Source organism: Astatotilapia calliptera, chromosome 7, assembly GCF_964374335.1.
Source record: "Astatotilapia calliptera chromosome 7, fAstCal68.1, whole genome shotgun sequence".
Taxonomy (NCBI): domain Eukaryota; kingdom Metazoa; phylum Chordata; class Actinopteri; order Cichliformes; family Cichlidae; genus Astatotilapia; species Astatotilapia calliptera.
Genome location: NC_137428.1, coordinates 51,557,953 through 51,576,658, shown reverse-complemented (window position 1 = coordinate 51,576,658; position 18,706 = coordinate 51,557,953). Strand labels below are relative to the sequence as shown.

Here is an 18,706-nt window from a genome sequence, read left to right as displayed (position 1 = left end):
AGACAACTGTTCACACTCACATTCACACCTATGCCCAATTTAGAATCACCAATTAAGATAACCCCATGCATGTCTTTGGAGTGTGGGAGGAAGCTGGAGTACCAGGCGGACATACAAAGAAAGGTCCAGTTGGATTCTAACAATTTGAGCTATTTAATTGTAAAGTTTTATCATCTACAGACTGCAAATATTCAAAACAAAATATAATTTATATATAATTACAGTATGCTGTATTGTTTAATGACAAATTTTTATTTGTATTTTATACAAGAACAAATAATGGATTAAATAAAGGTTATTCAAAGGCACCATGGATGTATTTTCTTCATTTTTAGGTAATTTTCTCAGTTTCTGTGTATTTTATTATAGGGTGTTCTATATTTAGCCTTAAATGACAATATGTTGTCAACTTGAAACCTTTCTCCTAAACCTCACAGACCAAACTTTCTACATAAAACTTTTTTTGTGAAGGTTAAACAGAAAATGTGTAATTTTTCTGGATTTTATGGACACGAAAATTTCCGATATACTCATCAAATTCTTTTCAAAGAAAATAGCTAATGATTACATTCATATTTATGAAAAGCATTCTGAGACACTTGATAATATATTACAGCATTTTATAATTTTTTATAATAATCTACGACGGAGCGTAATGAGTTCAGTATGACACACAAACGTTTTCCAGTTTTAACATTTCCCCGTGATTGCTATGTATTCAAATGCAGGGCTAAAGGTTGCAGAGTTTCCTGGGTTGCAGTTAACATTCGAGGAGGGAAAAATAAATACTGACATTTGGGGAAGATTAAATACTAGCGTTCAGAGCCTTTTTTCTGGCTAGACCCCCTGGGGCTTTTTAAGTCCCACATAATGATGACTTTCAGTCCCAGTTGGTCTCCTACAGTGTCCAGACTGTAATGTATAATATCAGTGCAGGCACAGGGCAGTGTTCAGGGTAATGCCAGGCGTTAAAGACAGGAAAAGCTCATGCAGAGGTTTTGTAGTTGGTGAATAGATTGTAAAGGACTCTGAGGGTGGACTTCAGGTTCAGGTTGACGACATCTAGAAAAGAAAAAGCAAAGATTATTGAAGTCTGGTGTCCCCGAACTGGTTTGGGGAAGAAAACGATTTCCTTGTCTTGGCATGTTTGATAATTATCTTAATAAGAAAAATTGGATGGCTGGAATACTGAAGAACAAAATAAATAGCTATGCTACCATAAAATCAGATTTAAAATGAAAAGGAGCCAGTTCTATCATTGCTGTTAGACTGTTTCCCTCAAAAGGTTATTTGTAATTTTGGAAACTAAATGGTGCTTAAAATATCTCCCAAAACTTTGCAAATTATCCTTAGATGATGTATTACTTCTTACAAAGAGATTCAAAGGCACAAAAGGACTTTCTGTTCTCTCTGCAAGCATCACGTGTTCTACATAAGAGCTTATTTGATTATTAGAATTTACCAAACTAGCCTGCCTTAACAGAAACTGAACATTCAGCTTTCCCTGTTTGGGGCCTCCTCTCTTGTTTACAATGAACCCACAGATGTGGAAACGACAACCTTTACACTGATCAGAGCATTTATACTGCATGCTGTGCGCAGTGCAGTAAATGCTTGAATAAGGTATGCCTCTAAACACAGATATCAAGGTTTTTTTGCTCAACTGTGTCTTTCAATATCTACATTAACCTGTCACTTCATTAGGTACACCTTGCTAGCACTGTGTTGAACCCCGTTTGCCTTTAGAACTGCCTTAATTATTAATGCCATAGATCCAACGCAGTGCCAGAACATTCATCAGAGATCAGAGATTGGTCCATATTGACATGATAGCATCACACAGCTGCTTCAGGTTTTGCCAGCTACACATCCATGATGTCAGTCACCTGTTCCACCACATTGCAAAGGTGCACAGATCGAGACTGTGGAGGTCATTTGAGTTCACTGAACTCATTGTCACTTTGAGATGATCTGAACTTTGTGACATGGTGCGTTATCCTGCTAGAGGCACTCGTGAGAAGAAGGGTAGACACTGGTTATAACGTGATAGACATGCTCAACAACAACACTCAGGGAAGCTGTGGCATTTATGCTTTAATGCTGTTTATCCCAAATTTGTTGCCTTCCTATCACCTCGAGGCAGTCTGGAGATTTTCCTCTGACCTCTGGCATCAGAAATGTACTTTCTTTTTTTTTTTTTCAGACCATTCTGCATAAACCCTAGAGATGTTTGTGTGGGAAAATTACAGGGGATCAGGAGTTTCTGAAATACTCAGATGAGCCTGTCTGGCACCAACAACCATGCTACGTTCAAAGTCACTTAAATCACCCTTTCCCCCCACTGAACTTCAGCAGGTTGTCTTGGTTGTCTACATTTCTAAATGCACTCAGTTGTTGCCATGTCATTGGCAATTTGAGTTAACAAGCAGCAGAACAGGTGTATCTAATGAAGTGGAGTATGGTGTATATGCAGTATTTGTGAATTTGCAGTATCCGACAAGCCTATGCAGGCTTGCTATAGCTATTCATTCATTTCATTAATTCATGAATTTGTTCATTGATTTTTTTCTTTACAACAGGAGTTAAAAAAAACCTTGACTAATCACTGAAGGGAAATTCTTCAGCTACAGCTGCAAAGACTGCAAAAGCTGTGCAACTAAATTAACAAGAAAAAAAATACTATTGGTCAAATTTAAATTCAACACAAAGAGGAATTCTGCATGGCAACACAATGGAAAGAAGGAACCGTTGCAATGCTCAGTGGAAGACTTCACCTTAAATTTTGTTCAAGTGATCAATCCGCTGTATCAGATAACATAATGAATACGTTTTTTAACCAAATTCAGACCTTAATGATTTCAAAAGACTAAAATATGACAAATTAAGGAAATCATTTGTCATATTTTGGTCATAAAGCAATAAAGTCTTATTCAATTCATTTTAATTTCCTTTAATCTCTAATAAAAGATATGGATATGACTACAAAATGCAACTTAGAGCTGAACTAACTCAGCAGCAGCTATCCAGTTTTAGAGTGTAAGACAAGGTTTCCACCTACTGGACAACTTTTAAAATTACTGCTGCTGTAGCAGATCAACAATACTAACCCTGTAAATTATGCGATTATGTAATACAACAACAAATACCTTCTGGTCTGGCTTTGGGTTTCTTTAGGCCTCCTTCCTGCATCAGCTCAAAGGCAAATGCCACATTGTGGACCTTAGAGGGGAAATAAAAATGGCAGTTAAAAGCGACTTTCATCACCTGCTAAAAATCCTATTTTGACTTTTTAATCTGAAATCACCTTCTGCTCAAAACTCTCAGGCGTGAGGAAGAAGTTATACAGTGGGACAAAATAGTCTTCCAGCAGCCCCATCAGTAAAATCAGGTAAACTCCATCAGCAAACTGGAAACACACACACACACACGAATATTGCACATTCTTTAAAATAAAAAACAAGCACACTCTGCTCAAATAAATATTATATTATATGAAAATCACAATCTGAACCAAGGATAAAACATGCATGAAAAATTCATAGATTGTCCTTTGACTTTGATAATAAGGGCCAAAGGTTCTACAGAAATCTTTTTACCTGAGATTCCAGCTCAGTAACTTCCAGATTCAGCTTGTTTAGGTGTTTGTTCACAAAGGTGATGAGTGACTGGAAGCACATTCAGATCATTATTAAGTATTACAACATGACTGCCAACACATGCAAGTCCTAGACATTATTATTGTAGGAAGGAAAGGTATCCTTTTTTTTACCGTTTTTACCACGTTAAGCTTGTCAGGTGCATGATCCAACAAAGTGTCAAATGCATCTCTCTCTGTGGCGAAGAGAAAAAAACATCACGGTTAAAAGTGTTTAAACGGTTTCATATTTTAGGAATTGTCAACCATGTCAAAAAGAAGACAGATACCGCTATAATCTCCCACCTCTATGTATAGACCTTAGCTGATTGGTTTAGATCAGGAGATCTGATTGGAATATGGTGTCAAAAGGTCTGTTGCCTGTCTGTCTTTTGCTATTAAGAGTCTTCTTTGTTTAATTTTTACTTAAAACTTATTACTGTCATGTTTTGACCTATTCTACTGTGATTAACATAAGGCCGAACTCATCATCAATGATAATCTAAGCTCTAAGCCCAGATCTATAATCCCAAGCCTATGGACAGGCTTGGGATATCACTGGTTGATATCACTGCCTGAACTCTCTTACGCAGCTTTCTTGTCATTTCTTTAACTATTCTTCAGCAATAGTTCTGCAGGTTCTAGAAAGACGTTCAAAGCTCTTTGGATGTTGACTCGCTACCTTTTGTTCTGTTCTTGTGTTGAGTGTTGCAGCCCAAGCTCTGAGGAGGCCAATCCATGAGTAATAGCGATCTATTATTTTATTTTTTATGCTTTTACTGCACTGGTAGTGTGTTTGAGATTATTGTCATGCTGGAAAATGAAGCTGTTGCCAATCAGAAACTTTACAAATGCTACCGCATTGTGAATCAAAATCTGATGTTCCACTGTCACATGTCTGTAGACACTCACTGTTTTACCTCTCTCCTTACTTCCTCCGCATATAGTGATGATAATCTGAACCAAAAATTAGATATTTGAAATGATCACTCCATAAGACCCATATCCCCTGATTTTCAGTCCAGTAGTTGTGTCATCTGGCACACCTCAGCCTTTTATCTCTGTTTCGCTTCTTGAAGAATGGCTTCTTGACAGCCACCCCTCCGTTTCAGACCATTTTAGAAGGCTTCAGTGAACAGCAGATGGATCAACTGAAAGTCCAGATGCATCGCTAAGGTTTTTGCTGGATTTTTGCCATTTCTAAAGGAAATGACTTTCAGTCATGTTTATCTCCTGTAGATCATTTTTAGGCCTGTCATTTCTCCTCTTGTCCTCCTCGTTTCCAGTTTCTGAACAGTTTTTTTTTTAACTTCAGATATGTCATGTTTTCAATTAATGGCTCTTTTGGAAACACATTGTTGGTCCAAGAATATTATTTTGTATTATGTGTTTATGTAACAGGCTGCTAGCAAAAATTTCCCTAAAGATAAAATTTAAAATAGTTTCTTTGCTGAGTTGTCTGATATGTGTAGACACACCACTAGCTCATCCCTTAGTTAGGTGCCTTTTTAAAAAAAACTTGAATGATTCATCTGTTTGTCTTAAACAACTAATATTAACTAATGTACTTGCTTTTTATTCACTAAAAAGAACAAATACATTCCTCTGAAATTGGTAAAAGGACTGGTTCCTATATAGCGTTTGTTACTATATCTGAACTCTATACAACATGCCTCATTCACTCAAGACCTTTTTTCTATGTCTAGGTGCTTTTCATCTAACACACTGATGGATGCATCAGAGAGCAACTTGGGGTTAGTATTTTGCCTAAGGATATTTGGCATGCAGACTCAAACCACTAACCTTCTAATTAGTAGAGGACCTGCTCTACCTGCTGATCTACAGCGACCTCAAACTGGTTACGTCTGGACTACAAATGAGTGAAACAGCAGCCAGTGTCCAAAGAAAAACCTTGAAAGACATCCAGAAAGCCTGGAGAACTATTACTCAAGACCACTTTCAAAAAAATATAAGCCTGCCTCCTTGAAAGCAAACTAAAACGTGCTTGTTTATGACTCTCATATAGTATGATTTCCATTAGGTAAAGCAGGGGTGGGAGAACTCCAGGCCTAAAGGGACGGTTTCCTGCAGGTTTTAGATGTGTCCTTGATCCAACACAGCTGATTTAAATGGCTAAATTACCTCATCGGCATGTCTTGAAGTTCTCCAGAGGCCTGGTAATGAACTAGTCATTTGATTCAGGTGTGCTGACCCAGGGTGATATCTAAAACCTGCAGGACACCAGCCCTTGAGACCTGGAGTTCCCCACCCCTGAGGTAAAGGCTGGAGCCAGGCTAAGTCTTTACTGAGCTATTAATATTTCATTTATAAAAATAATTGAACATTTTCCCAAGATAATGATTGTTTTAACAAAAATAATAAATGCTAAATAAATGAAGTTCAGTATTTCCACAGTGTTAAAGAGATGTGTTCAGAAGCTCACCAAATCTTCCCATCATCATTCTGAAAAACAAAAAATGAGAAGAAAATATCAACAACAATTCTTTTTCTCTGTGCACCTCGTTTTCTAGCCTCCAGTTATGATGCAATGCATCAGATGCTAGTAATACTTAGAAGCATAACTACTAAGAATCAGCTCTTACTCTGTGGTGCTCGTCAGCTCCTTGGTCATTAGAGCTGTCTGTAGGATGCCTTCTCGTTTCTGCACAGACATTCGATAAATTCTACTGATTACATTATTACATGAGAGAATAAATACATTTGATGATACACCATTATGATAATCACATGGGCAGTAAAAAAAAAAAGACAGAAAGATGAAGAGAGATAGAAACAGCTGTCACATGCCTCATTGTATCATATTTTGGATTGGTCTTGGCTATTTGTGTTTTTACACAGCTCTTTAGTTGATGTAAGATACCATCAAAACAATTTCTAATGATTTATTTGTGATTTTTAAAACAAATCTCTACTTGTTTCCATTTTCTCTTATTTTGGTTGTAACTCAATTTAGTGTAATTCAATTTTATTTATATAGCACCAAATCACAATGGCCACCTCCAGATGCTTTATACTGTAACATAAAGACCCTACAATAATACAAAGAGAAAAAGAACCCCATTAGCAAGCACTTGGCAACAGAGGGAAGGAAAAACTCCCTTTTAACAGGAAGAAACCAGGCTCAGGGAGGGACACAGATGTAGGGAAACTGATGGGAGACTTTACCTTGACCACCACCACCTGTACGGAGACGTGCTCGGGCAGCCTGATTGGGGCCTGGAAGTGCATAGCGAGAGCCACCAAAAGATAGATGATAGCCACCAGGTTCTTTGAGTGGATAGCTGTAAAAATAAATAAAGTGAAGATTAAACCCTCTTTCAAAGAGCGAGTTCACATAAAAATGTAAACAATTTTTGAAACTTTTGAAAAAACACCACTTTTCAAAAAGAAACACCGAAAACCTGCAGCTGACAAAGGATAAAGCACGACTTGGTGTAGTAAAGTCATTGTTAACAACACAAACTAAAAGTGCTGATGGACTCACATATTGTCTCTTGTGAGGGGGAGTATTATTCAGATTTTACAATCTTTTCTGTGGCTCTGACAGAAGCCTTTCAAAGTCTGAGAATAAAATCCTAATGATGATGATGACTCATGGTGATTATCATATCTTAGGATGGATGCAGTTGAAAGACTTTTGTTAGGAAGTGAACATCTGATGAAAGATGATGAAAATTCCAAATATATCAACCTCTAATGCTTCAGATGTTTTCTATGTTCCTTAAGAGTTCTGTAATTCATGCATATCACTGAAGTCAGCACAAAAACTCACAGTCTACACTCCACTCAACGGTCCAGCCATGAGGCCTCAGCACATCGTTGACAGCTTCTAACACCGTCTGAAGCTTCTGTTTCTGGCCAATTTCTGACTGCGTCACCTCCGCCACGTTCAGCTTTCTGCCTGACAACTTTTCTGTCGCAAAAACAGGAAAAAGTTGTGTTTTACCACATAGAGAAAAGTATGAAAGCATCGAAAAATTAGAAGCTAACAGATTAGGTCTAGTTAAAAAAAAATGAAATAAATAGACAGAAATATCCTTTGCAGACAACAATGTGGATCTATAAATGAAGACTAACTCTGTGAGGCTAAATTTTCACAAAGAACCAAAGTGAGAAAGGAGCGTGAAAACTAAATGCAAGAAATCACACATCAAAATTCACAGAAAATATTTTCTTGCTGTGCATTTTAACTGTTGTTCTTAACACTTCAGGAACATATGCAATTATGTATGCATTTTGTTTGAACTGCTTCTATCTAGATAGATAGATAGTAGGTAGTAGGGGTGCAACAATACTCGTATCGATATTGAACCGTTCGATACAGTGCTTTCGGTTCGGTACGCATATGTATCGAACAATACAAAATTTTTAATTTATTTTATCAACTTTTCTTCTGACGATGCTGTCTGTGTTGAGCGCTCAGTGGATCTGCGTTCGACTACTCCGCCTAGGCTGCACTGTCGAGTGCAGATCCACTGAGTGCAAGCTAGCGAGACAGAAGTTAAGCTCGTGGCAACGTGGCAAATTGAACCTCCCCCACCCTCATTCAGATCTGGCCTTTGGAACTATTTTGGTCTTCATGTGAAGCATGACCCTGAAGGTAACCGTCATGGACAAAAGTAAAACAGTATGTCGGATGTGCCACGCAATGCTCAGTTACATTAGTGAGAACTACTGCGTTAGCACAGTTAGCTCGTTAACGTGTTGGCCGTCCAGCCCCACGCACGGGCGATTCGCTATAGCTCGTTAACCGAGATTTTCCGTGTTGTGCCGTTAACGTCATTTCAGATTAACGCTGACAGCACTAGTGGGAACACAACGAATATGACTGCACATTTACTCCGATAGCATCCTAGTGCAAAGACAAGTGGAAGCAGACAATAACAACAAGCACGCATGCTACAAACTTTACCAGAGTCATTTAGACAGCTGTTAGCACAGGATTCTCCTTATGGGGACCTGATATGTTTAATATGCTGCTGAGAATATAGCCCAGAAGAAGCGGATAGTATAGCTTTTATTTTGGAAAGAGACATTTCTCTGTAATAAACTCTCTTTTCCAAAGATGAGTGATTCCTCAATCAGATAGATTTATTTTTTATTACTTTGTTGTTTCAGCAACATTAAATTTAAAAACTGTACTTTTCAGTTAAAATATATATTTATAATTTTAATAAATGACAAATTAAAAAGGCATGAACATTTTTTTGTATCGAAAAAAATATCGAACCGTGACACCAAAGTATCGAACCGAACCGTGAATTTTGTGTATCATTGCACCCCAGATAGATAGATAGATAGATAGATAGATAGATAGATATTGTAACTGTTATACAATTAGTTGAAATGCTGATTTGTTAGTGTTTAACAGTTTTATACTGTAATGACAGAATCCAGTCACAAGGGGGGATCCAAAGACCTTACTAGACACTGCAGCACAATGAAGAAGACACATTTCAGGCAACAAAGGAATGTTTATGTTGTTAACACAGTATATTAAACATGTATTTTACTATAGTGTAACTCTAGAGATGTTAATGTTTATAAAGTGTTCACAAAAATGTTTCTACAAGCAGAATCCTGAATTGAATTTATGATACTTCTCATCACATAATAACAACATAAAAATAATCAGACCCCATCTTATCTTAAAGACCACAGGGTATCATTTCACCCCAATAGGAGACTTTGTTCATAGCCTGCAGGCGTACTTGTAGTTCCTAGAGTATTTAAGTGTAGAATAGGAGGCAGAGCCTTCAGCCGGCAGGCCCCTCTTTTGTGGAACCAGCTCCTAGTTTGGATACAGGAGACAGACATCCTTTCTACTTTTAAGATTAGGCTTTAAAACTTTCCTTTTTGATAAAGCTTATAGTTAGGTCTGAATGAGGTGACGATGAATGCTCCCTTAGTTACACTGAATTAGGCCACGGTTGCTGGGGACTTCCCATGATGCACTGAATGTTTCTTCTTCACTCATCTTTTTTCCCCCTCTCTCACCCACAATATCTTTACACACTAGTTACTACACTTTAATCATCAGTTGTTAGTAATCTGTCTTCCACAGTGTGTCTTTGTCCTGTCTTCCTCTCCTCCCCTCCAACCAGTGGCAGGAGACAGCTGCCCCTCCTCAGCCTGTTTCTGGGAGAGCTGTCTTCCTCTTAAAAGGGAGTTTTTCTTTGCCATTGTCGCCAAAATGCTTGCTCATAGTGAGCTGTTGGGGTTTTCTTTGTTTTTCTCTGTATTATTGTAGAGTCTTTAAATTGCAATAAAAAGCACCTTAAGGCAACTGTTGTTGTGAGTTGGTGCTGTATAAATTAAATTAAATTAAATTAAATTAAATTAAATTAAATTAAATTAAATTAAATTAAATTAAATTAAATTAAATTAAATTAAATTAAATTAAACTGAACTGAACTGAACTGAACAACATTCATGCTCAATGCTCAACCAGGATAATATAACTTTAGTGGGTATTAATTCAGCTGTTTTTTTTTATTCAATTCAATTTTATTTATATAGCGCTAAATCACATTAGCAGTTGCCCCAAATTTATACTGTCACCATTAGAAGATAACACTGCAGTACTACTTCAATAAGAAATCATCATGCAATAGGAAACTCTCGAATATAACCAATGTTTGGTTTATTGAAAATGCATAGTTTAACTAAAGCAACAGATTGCAACAACCAGCCAATTACACCATCCATAATTGTGATATATTTTGTTTGTGTTAGTGCAGCTAGTTCTAGCATTAATGTTGTGCTGTTGTAAGTTTGATGTTAGATGAAAGTTTATGATTAAACTTTGCATTTTCAATACACTCAGTGCTGACAGAGCGCATTTATTTGATATTTTCTAAAACTGCAAATATTGTAAATCATGATCAGTGATTTTGAGAGGAATCACTCTCACCAAATAACTTCTGGAGTACTTGTCCATCATAACAGTCCTCCTCTAGGTCCTTGACTATGATCCTCTCTTCCTCCAACTCACTGTTGATCCAGTCGATCAGGACCTGGATGCACATCAGAATACAATCGAACTTTGAACAGTTTCTGTACTCTTGTTCTTCTCGCATGATTTTGTCATTGTTCTGATCGCACTGAATCAATGCAGAGATGCTTATGCACAGAAGGTTAAACCAAATCTACCTTTAAGAGATCTTTAAATTTAGGATTTTCCCTTGATGTTGGGTCCAACATGATCCTCTCAGCATTTTCCTCTGTGGAAAACAAAATAATTGTTTATACTAGCATATATAATTTTTCTTCTTTCCAACTTTAAATGTTTTAACAGCTTTTCAATTGTAGGCATAATAATGTCTCACACAAGTACAAACTTCAAGCCACAAAAATTGAATATACAGTGTTCACCCTCACACTCCTGTCAACAGTGATTCACAGTGAAGACAAAGGCGTTTCCACTCCACCCACTTTCATTTCCTGCTGCTTCACTGTCAAACTCCCCATTAGTCAACATGTGTCAACATATTCATATTATGGTTTGTAACCCCAGTAACCTCTGACACCCAGCAGCAAAAACAGCATTTTGTTTTTGCACTGAAGTAAGATTAAGTCCGAAATGAACACAAATAAAGGTTACGTCATATATTATATTATTAGCGGTGATTGCATGTGGTTATTATGTACATACCCAGCAGTGTATCTTCTGGATGGATGTCTGTGCCTGAGGGAAGCAAGGGGGCATTGATGGCATTCTTTCCCTCCTCATGGAGATCACTCACTTATTGAAAAAGAACAACACACAAAAAAACTGTAAAACCTGTAAAACGTTCTGGCAAACAGACAGTACAGAAGGTAGACCGACAGACAATGAGACGTGCAAAGACTCTGGGAGAGAAAGAAAAGGAGGAGCGAATGAGAGAGCAGAAAGCAAACACTTGTCAGGGTTACTGGTAAGTAGTAACCCAGTAATCCTGGATCACCACAAAAATTCATGGGGAAAGCGTGGTGCCAGTTTGGTCTCTATTTGCTGGGTGTGCTCCGCCCCTCTAATGATCTGTTCAGTCGTCTAGGCAATAGTTTCACTTCCACACAGTTTTGACTTATCACTTTTAAACATTAGATTTTTTTTTGACAGTTTGAGATTTGATGAAAGAACAATATATGAATTTACAGACAGACTATTCCTTCAATCTTATCCTCGCCGTTTCGTAAGAAGCTTTGAAAGACGTTTTCTTGGTTTCAAATATTGAAATTGATTTGACTTGGAGCTGGTGGCACAGGTGTCACACATCTGTAACTTTCTCATTTTTACTCTTTGTACTTTTATTCATTAGGAAAAAGCTAGAACCCCTACTTTACATCTTAATTTTAGAGTAAGCTGTTGCGTTTTTTGTTTTTTAAATTGGGTTGGGGAAAATTGATCACTCCAGCTAATTAAAACAAGCAGGGACTCCAACACTTAGAAATAACACACACTTTGAGTCTAGCTTTTAATAAAATCAATTTCTTCTAAGATGCTTTCACTCCCGGCTACTGTGATTCTCCAGGGATTTAAAGGCTTTTTAGCCCTAATGGCCACATTGCCTTTTATCTTTCTGCAATTTCACTTTCTAAACCACGCAAAAGGCAGGACCACAATCAGTGGTCTCAAATCTGTCACCTCACCGACTCACTGTTTATAAAGCAGCTCAGGATGGCTGAGGAAAACATGAGAACAAAAAAAACCTGTCTGCCCTTTAAGGTTTTCATATTAGAAGCATTGGACAAATTTCTCAAATTGAGAATAAAATTAAACAAAATGTGCAGCAGCGTGCTACAATCTGAACAAAATGATAACTTCAAAGCATGAGTGAAGGGAGGATAAACACAATTAGCCCAGGAGGAAGGGTCCTTGCAGCTTTATTATCTGATTCAGCCTTCTCACAAGAGCCGATAACTGGATAAAAGGCTGAATCTCTCTGCAGATCAGCAGTTTGCTTTGTAATTACAGAACTGCTTTGCTGCATTTTATCATAATTGTGCTACTTCCTCCTTTCGTGTCCCTCTGGCTCCATTGCTGCTGCTTTTGGGTACAGCTTAGTTGCTTTACAGTCACACCAAAAAAAGAAAATCTCTGTTTAAAATGGTCAGATTATTAAAGATAACTCAATTACTGCAGCAGATCTATACAGAAAAGTAAAAATACTTGTAACAACCGAAACAGCACGCTGCTGCATTTAAACCAACACTGCACTAAGGTAACAGGTTCTGGTTCCCCTTTCCCACATCCAGCTTCCCTAAACTCCAGCATGAAATTCACATTACCTTGTTGCTTCCTCTTGGTCCCACACAGGAGGCCCGCCATGTCCTCACAACAAATCAAGAAATCAACCGATTTGGTCCGAATGGCAGTGAGGGAAGGTAGAAAAATCAGGAGTGTATGTGTGCGCAGCAATTGTGTATATAAGTGTGTGTTTGTGTGTGAGAGTGTGTGAATTGCAGTCGGTGCAGCTGAGCGTCAGGGGCGTCATCACGTGTATTTCTGTCACAACCCTCCACCCCACCTATGCGGTCCAGTTACAGGAGAGGCTGAACGTAATGTCCGTGTGTGTGTGTGTGTGTGTGTGTGTGTGTGTGTGTGTGTGTGTGTGTGTGTGTGTGTGTGGAACAGAAAAAAAGACACCACAGTGGACCTAAACCCACCACATCATCCCGACACACTGGCTGCCACTGGGATATTAAACCATGGACAAAGACAAAGGATGACCGATGAGGTATTACAATCACTAATTTACTGTAATGTGCAACCTGTATTATAACTGCAGCATAGTGTTTAAACACTTAAAAGAGCATTTTCTAAAATGTTTTGTCTACTGGTCAGTAACTAAAGGTTACTAGTTACAGTCTAATCTTTTCACAACAGCATAAGAACTAGTACACTGGTTTCAGGGTTCGATTCTCAGGCTCATTCGGAGCCTGTTGTAATGTAGGAGATTATCAATCAGGCAGTGACTGTCTGTTAACAGTACACTAATTCAATGCAAACAAAGCCTGCAGTCAAGAACGTTTATCTTACGCCAGCTTCACTGGACGTATTCGAGAAAAAAATCTGCTATACTGCAAACCGCCATGCAAACAGGGAACAGTGATCACTCAAATCAGCAGAAGCACATGGTGAAATTTCTTTTGCTTTAAATTAAAAGAAAACAAAAAGCTGTCATATGGATAACCAGCCTCCATCAAAAATAACAGCGTAAAGCAGACTGAAATCGACTTGTGTGGCTCCACAACTCCCTGAGGGGGGGTGGAGTTCTACTGACTCACAGGGGAAAGATATAAATAATGCGGCAGTATGGAGAGGACAGACTGGGCCTTAAATATAGCTCTGGTTATTTACAACAGCACAGGCACCAGTGAGCAACAGCAGCAAGGAGATCACACTGAGCTCGCTTCAGCGGCTTCTTTCTATGGATATTAAAGATGACAATTTCAACTATTTAGCTCAATAAACTACACGTTTTATTTACTTGTATTTACTCTGTCTACACTTGCATATACCTCTTCTTGCTCCTCCTGAGCTGTTCTGTTAATTTTCTCTCCTGCTATAAGGATGTTAGCGTGTTCTTTTTCTAATTAAAGAAAAGGTCAAAAGGTAAAAGGAAGTCCAAAGCTATTTAATCCAGGATAATTTTTTCAGGAACAACATATTAGCAGAAGCATACATCTGCCAACTCTTAGTGAATGTAGCATATGAGACAATATTAACGAGCCACTTTTATAGAAGAAAATGACATTTTCAGCACTCTCCAATGAGTACTGTAGTGCTTGAATTACTTTAACAATCCCCATGTTGGTACTAACTGTGCACTGTTGAACGACATTTTGCAAAAGCTCCTATTAAGAAACTTATAAATACACTTTTTTTTTTTTTTTTGCTGTATCCTTCAAGTCTTTATGCAACAGGATCTACAGGAACGAGCCACCCTGATCAAGTACTTGCACAACTGCTTGAAACATAAAATACATTTTGTGGACGCTAAACTTTTAAATAGCAAATATAATGATATTTCTAAAAGCAAATCAACATTATGCTAAATATATTCTGTGTTTAGCAGTTTTGTATAAGCTGCACTTTAAAAATATATAAATATACGTTATAAAAAATGTGCTTTTTAAAAATTAAAAAAAGAGGAAATAAAGAAAATTGAAACACATTGGTAAGAAACACTGATCACTTACTGTTGTCAGCATCCATCCTACGACAACAAGGATGTGACACAGTCTTCTCATTCCCTATTCACTTAACTATCATTGTTACAACATGCCTTATGCTGACAAAAGGAAGTAGCCTTGTCAGTGAAAAACAGACTTCCTGTCAGCTTATCAAGGAATAAAGACACACTTGTTCTGTGTGAGACCAGCTCCAGAAATGCAGGACTATGAGCCAATATTAACTATCCACATACAACACCCCGGGATTGATTCTTCAAGTATCTAAACTCTTTTGAAGGGAAGGACTTCCATTATTCCACAATAACATTCCCTAAATTGGTGCTTTGGTGATGGTGGTGCAAAGCATAGTATTTAGCTCTTAAATACATCCACAGTGACCTGTTTGAGGTTAAGGATAGGTTGAGGCTTACAATGCAATTTTTACCTGATTGGGATAACTCAAATGGAAATCTTTAAAACCATGAACTGTAAAACTAAAACGCATGGAGCTTACTGCAAATAAAATGTAGTGCACTTCCCTAAAAACACAGTCATTTAGCATGTTGCTACAAATATAAATGTATTTATATGTGCGCCAATGAGTTCAATGGTACACATTTAAATACACATTTTCATGCAGCTAAATCTGATCCTGGAACAGACCACTCCCATCAAAATTTAAAACAACAACAACAACAACAACAACAACTTTATATTGTGTTATAGAAGCACCATCTCTCTCTCTCTCTCTCTGTTTTTCCCCCCAATTTTTTTTATTTACAGTACACGTTGCATTACATCGCCTTAAGCAACATCTTTTAATTGAGTAAGAGGAAGCGGTGCTGAGGAGTGCAAACTCCCATCGCTAATTATTCATCAGAAGTGAAGCATTTTTCCAGCAACAACTAGTCTGCTGGGCGTTTTCTTTAAGGGAGATAAAGCGTCACACCCGCAAGTAACAGAAGCCCCAGTTACACACTGCGCTCCATTAGCAACACAAACTTCACATGCCTTTCTTTTGTTATACTGATATTCCCTTCAAACGTCACTATGACTGCCTCCCTTGCACAGAACTGCGTTTTATGTGAGCTTTAATAGCCACTGACCACACAGGGGCACTGCGCTCTCACAAGCTGCAAGAACTGCAGGCACTGGTTCTGTGGCTTATTGGATTGGCTGTCCACATCTGAAAGAGTCATCACATGTAGCAATGAGAGCTGCGTGTTGGTGAAATTAATGTGAGGTTCTGGAGCTTTTATAAGTTAACTGTCACATTGCTTTGCAGCTTTCTCTTTACTCTTTACCAATCTCCTATGGATGCTAAAAATCAGGAATGGCACAGCAACCATGAAATCTGAGCAGTATGACTCTGAAAACCAAAAACAAAGTAATATATAAATTACTTGTGAGAAATGATTGCTTGGTTGTGCAAGTTATACTGATGGACAGCAAATCTAGCTCACTGAAGCAGAATATGCTGAAGCTTTAACCTCAAGTTCAAACAGCAGGACTATTACTGTAATTCACAGAACTCCACCTCTCAGTTATCATCTAATTAACTCCCTCAGTAGTCATCAGCATATTTCTTTTTTCTTTTTTAACCTCCTTAAAACTTACCGTTTTATTCGTTGTGAAAAGTAAGCAATGAAATACAGTACATTGAGACTGTAACTAATAGTTACTCCACTATTAGGACGGGAGTTATAAAGAAAGATGCAGAAAGTGTCTAACCAGACACAAAAATGCAAACGTGTTCCATCTAAAATCGCATGAATCTGATTGAAGACAACAGATCTACATAGGTTTTGGACATTTTTGCTTAACCCTTCCTGAGCCCTGGGACCATTTTTGTACATTTTAGTTTTTCAGTTACGAGCCATTTGCACTGTGTTGAATGGAATATAGCCAAATTCTCTAAAAAAAAGTTTGGCATAATTTCATTTCAAAATTCAAGTCTGACTTCCTTAATCAAATGTCTTGACAAGTAATAAATAAAATAATTTACTGAAGATCTAACGCGTAATCTATTTTCTGTGAATTATTTTGTGAACTATTTTCTGTGTATTTACAGTGACACCATGTGCTTCATTTTATGCATATTTAAGCAAATTAAAGTGGTTTGAGGGTCTTAAATACCCTTTAAAATGGGACTCCTAACCCATTAAAATGCCTCCGTGTGCCTTCTGGCGACCGCCCTTGAGTGGAGATTACAAACACATGGCTGGAGAGCACACATAGAAAGCACAAACACTGTAATGCACACACAAGCGTTAAATTTCACAGGGACTGTTGTGGGAGATCACAAAACAGTTGATAATTGTGACTAATCCTGCTAGAATAGCAATGATACTCATGTTTATTTTCATAAACCTGGATTCCGGTCTAGTGTGCGATCTATTTATATGTACTTGCCTCATGTGCCAAGCCCGTGGACTTGCTGCGAAGCTTTGTGTCACTCTTCATCACAAATAAATTGGGTTTCCTTGACTCGTGTATACGTCTTTAACTGTATCTGAACTACAATAACACAGTTTAAACTTAAAATCAGTGAATTTATCAACTGGCTACAATAAACAAGGGGAACAAGAAGCACGAGTCGGGATAAAGCAACACTGAACACCTCTTGTTAGAAGTCATGCGAACAGTCAGTGAATCAGCTGCGAGTGATGCCCACGGGAGAATATTTCCATAGCGCAGACTGCAGCACCATGGACAGAAACACGAGCAGGAAAAAGAAAAATGGGGATCTTCCATCATGTAAAACAAAAATAAGAAAAACAAAACTTCGAATGGCCCACCTTCTTTGGACTTTTTCTTCCGCACCAGGGTTCCTCCTAATTTCCCGAGAAAGGACTCGTCCTTTTTCATTTTTGCGGTCTGAGGGTTCGTAGACACGGTCGGAGCCCCGGACATGTTTGTGTGTCTCTGTGTACCTAAGCTCCCTCTCTCTCCCTCTCACAGTGCTCCGTTAATAAGGCTCACTCCTCCCTGTGCTGCGTTCAGGCACAGGAAAAACGGTCCAATCACAGTGACAACAGACAGGCAAACAACAGCAGGAGCGGCGGTTGGTGGGCATCTACACAAACCACTGATTCACGTGTGAGTAAAACCTTCATTGCTTCGCCGGCTCTCCAACAGCGCCACCCGCAGGTCGGATTGGGAAGCAACGTGTGCGTCATCCCATGGGTTTGAGGGGGGCACAACAGATAGCCTCCCCCCAAAAAACGTCCGTACCAAGCCGTTGGAGTTAACCAATAAATTACTCTTTTTACCTATCTCAATATAACGAATTATTCATTTTGTGGTGATCGTATCATTGCACAGGAGTGAAAATTGGAAACCTAAAACTGTTTCCAGATTTACACATCACTGTTCATGAAAATAATAAGTACCACTGTTTAGTTGCAGCTAAACTGTGAGACACAATGTAATGACAGCAGAGCCAGTGGAAGCTGGAAATGGATCACCTGTGGTTTCAGTTTTAAAATCTTGGCTACGGCTCAAATTGAAATAAAGGAAACAAGAAATTAAACGAGGCTTTTGTTTGTTTTTTTATACATGGTATTACTGGTCTGGCACACTTGAGATCAAACTGGGATGTATGTGACCCATTAATTAAACTGTACTGAATTAACTTCCAGTTTAGGTGATCAGATGACTCACCCATTTCTATCTCACATGATGAGAGGCTCAAAAGTCTTCTGTTGTGAGTCTCACAAGAAACACGGCTTACAAAGAATTGTGGTGATCTCTGAATTCAAAGATATGCAGAGATCATTTCAGAACATCACCTTTCACAGCTGTTACAACAGGAAAAAAGGAACGGGGAGACACATAACCTTAAAGTAAATATAAAAAGTTAGATTCTAGATTTATGCTTGTAAAATGTGGTGA

The 18,706-nt window shown here is 38.1% G+C and overlaps 1 protein-coding gene and 1 long non-coding RNA gene across 4 annotated transcripts; one reads left to right on the top strand and one right to left on the bottom strand.

The window, feature by feature from the left end:
• Nucleotides 1–233: 233 nt before the first annotated feature.
• Nucleotides 234–17,781, bottom strand: parvb (parvin, beta). 3 transcript variants are annotated; one of them, XM_026175341.2, is made up of 13 exons: nt 17,611–17,781; nt 11,310–11,399; nt 10,808–10,878; nt 10,569–10,671; nt 7,428–7,568; nt 6,821–6,936; nt 6,238–6,296; nt 6,078–6,097; nt 3,770–3,831; nt 3,597–3,665; nt 3,305–3,406; nt 3,147–3,219; nt 234–1,062 (listed from the first exon to the last, which is right to left on the bottom strand). In XM_026175341.2, the coding sequence occupies exons 1-13, from the start codon at nt 17,723–17,725 to the stop codon at nt 986–988; spliced, it is 1,098 nt and encodes a 365-aa protein (XP_026031126.1). In that variant the 5' UTR covers nt 17,726–17,781; the 3' UTR covers nt 234–985. The 3 variants fall into 3 exon arrangements, with proteins under 3 accessions (XP_026031126.1, XP_026031128.1, XP_026031127.1); XM_026175343.2 differs by lacking the exon at nt 17,611–17,781 and adding an exon at nt 14,840–14,883; XM_026175342.2 differs by lacking the exon at nt 17,611–17,781 and adding an exon at nt 12,926–13,093.
• LOC145430156 (uncharacterized) lies at nt 13,176–18,344 on the top strand. The gene is made up of 2 exons (XR_013910591.1): nt 13,176–13,374; nt 17,774–18,344. It is a non-coding gene; the product is annotated as an uncharacterized LOC145430156 (long non-coding RNA).
• Nucleotides 18,345–18,706: the final 362 nt, after the last annotated feature.

What these genes read in the sequence shown, in the direction of transcription:
- parvb (XM_026175341.2), bottom strand. Translation starts at nt 17,725, where the DNA reads ATGTCCGGGGCTCCGACCGTGTCTACGAACCCTCAGACCGCAAAAATG. An exon ending in AGCTTAACGTGGTAAAAACG is followed by an intron (nt 3,666 to 3,769) that starts GTAAAAAAAAGG and finishes ATGTGCTTCCAG; the next exon opens with TCACTCATCACCTTTGTGAA. An exon ending in CTGAGAGTTTTGAGCAGAAG is followed by an intron (nt 3,220 to 3,304) that starts GTGATTTCAGAT and finishes TTCCCCTCTAAG; the next exon opens with GTCCACAATGTGGCATTTGC.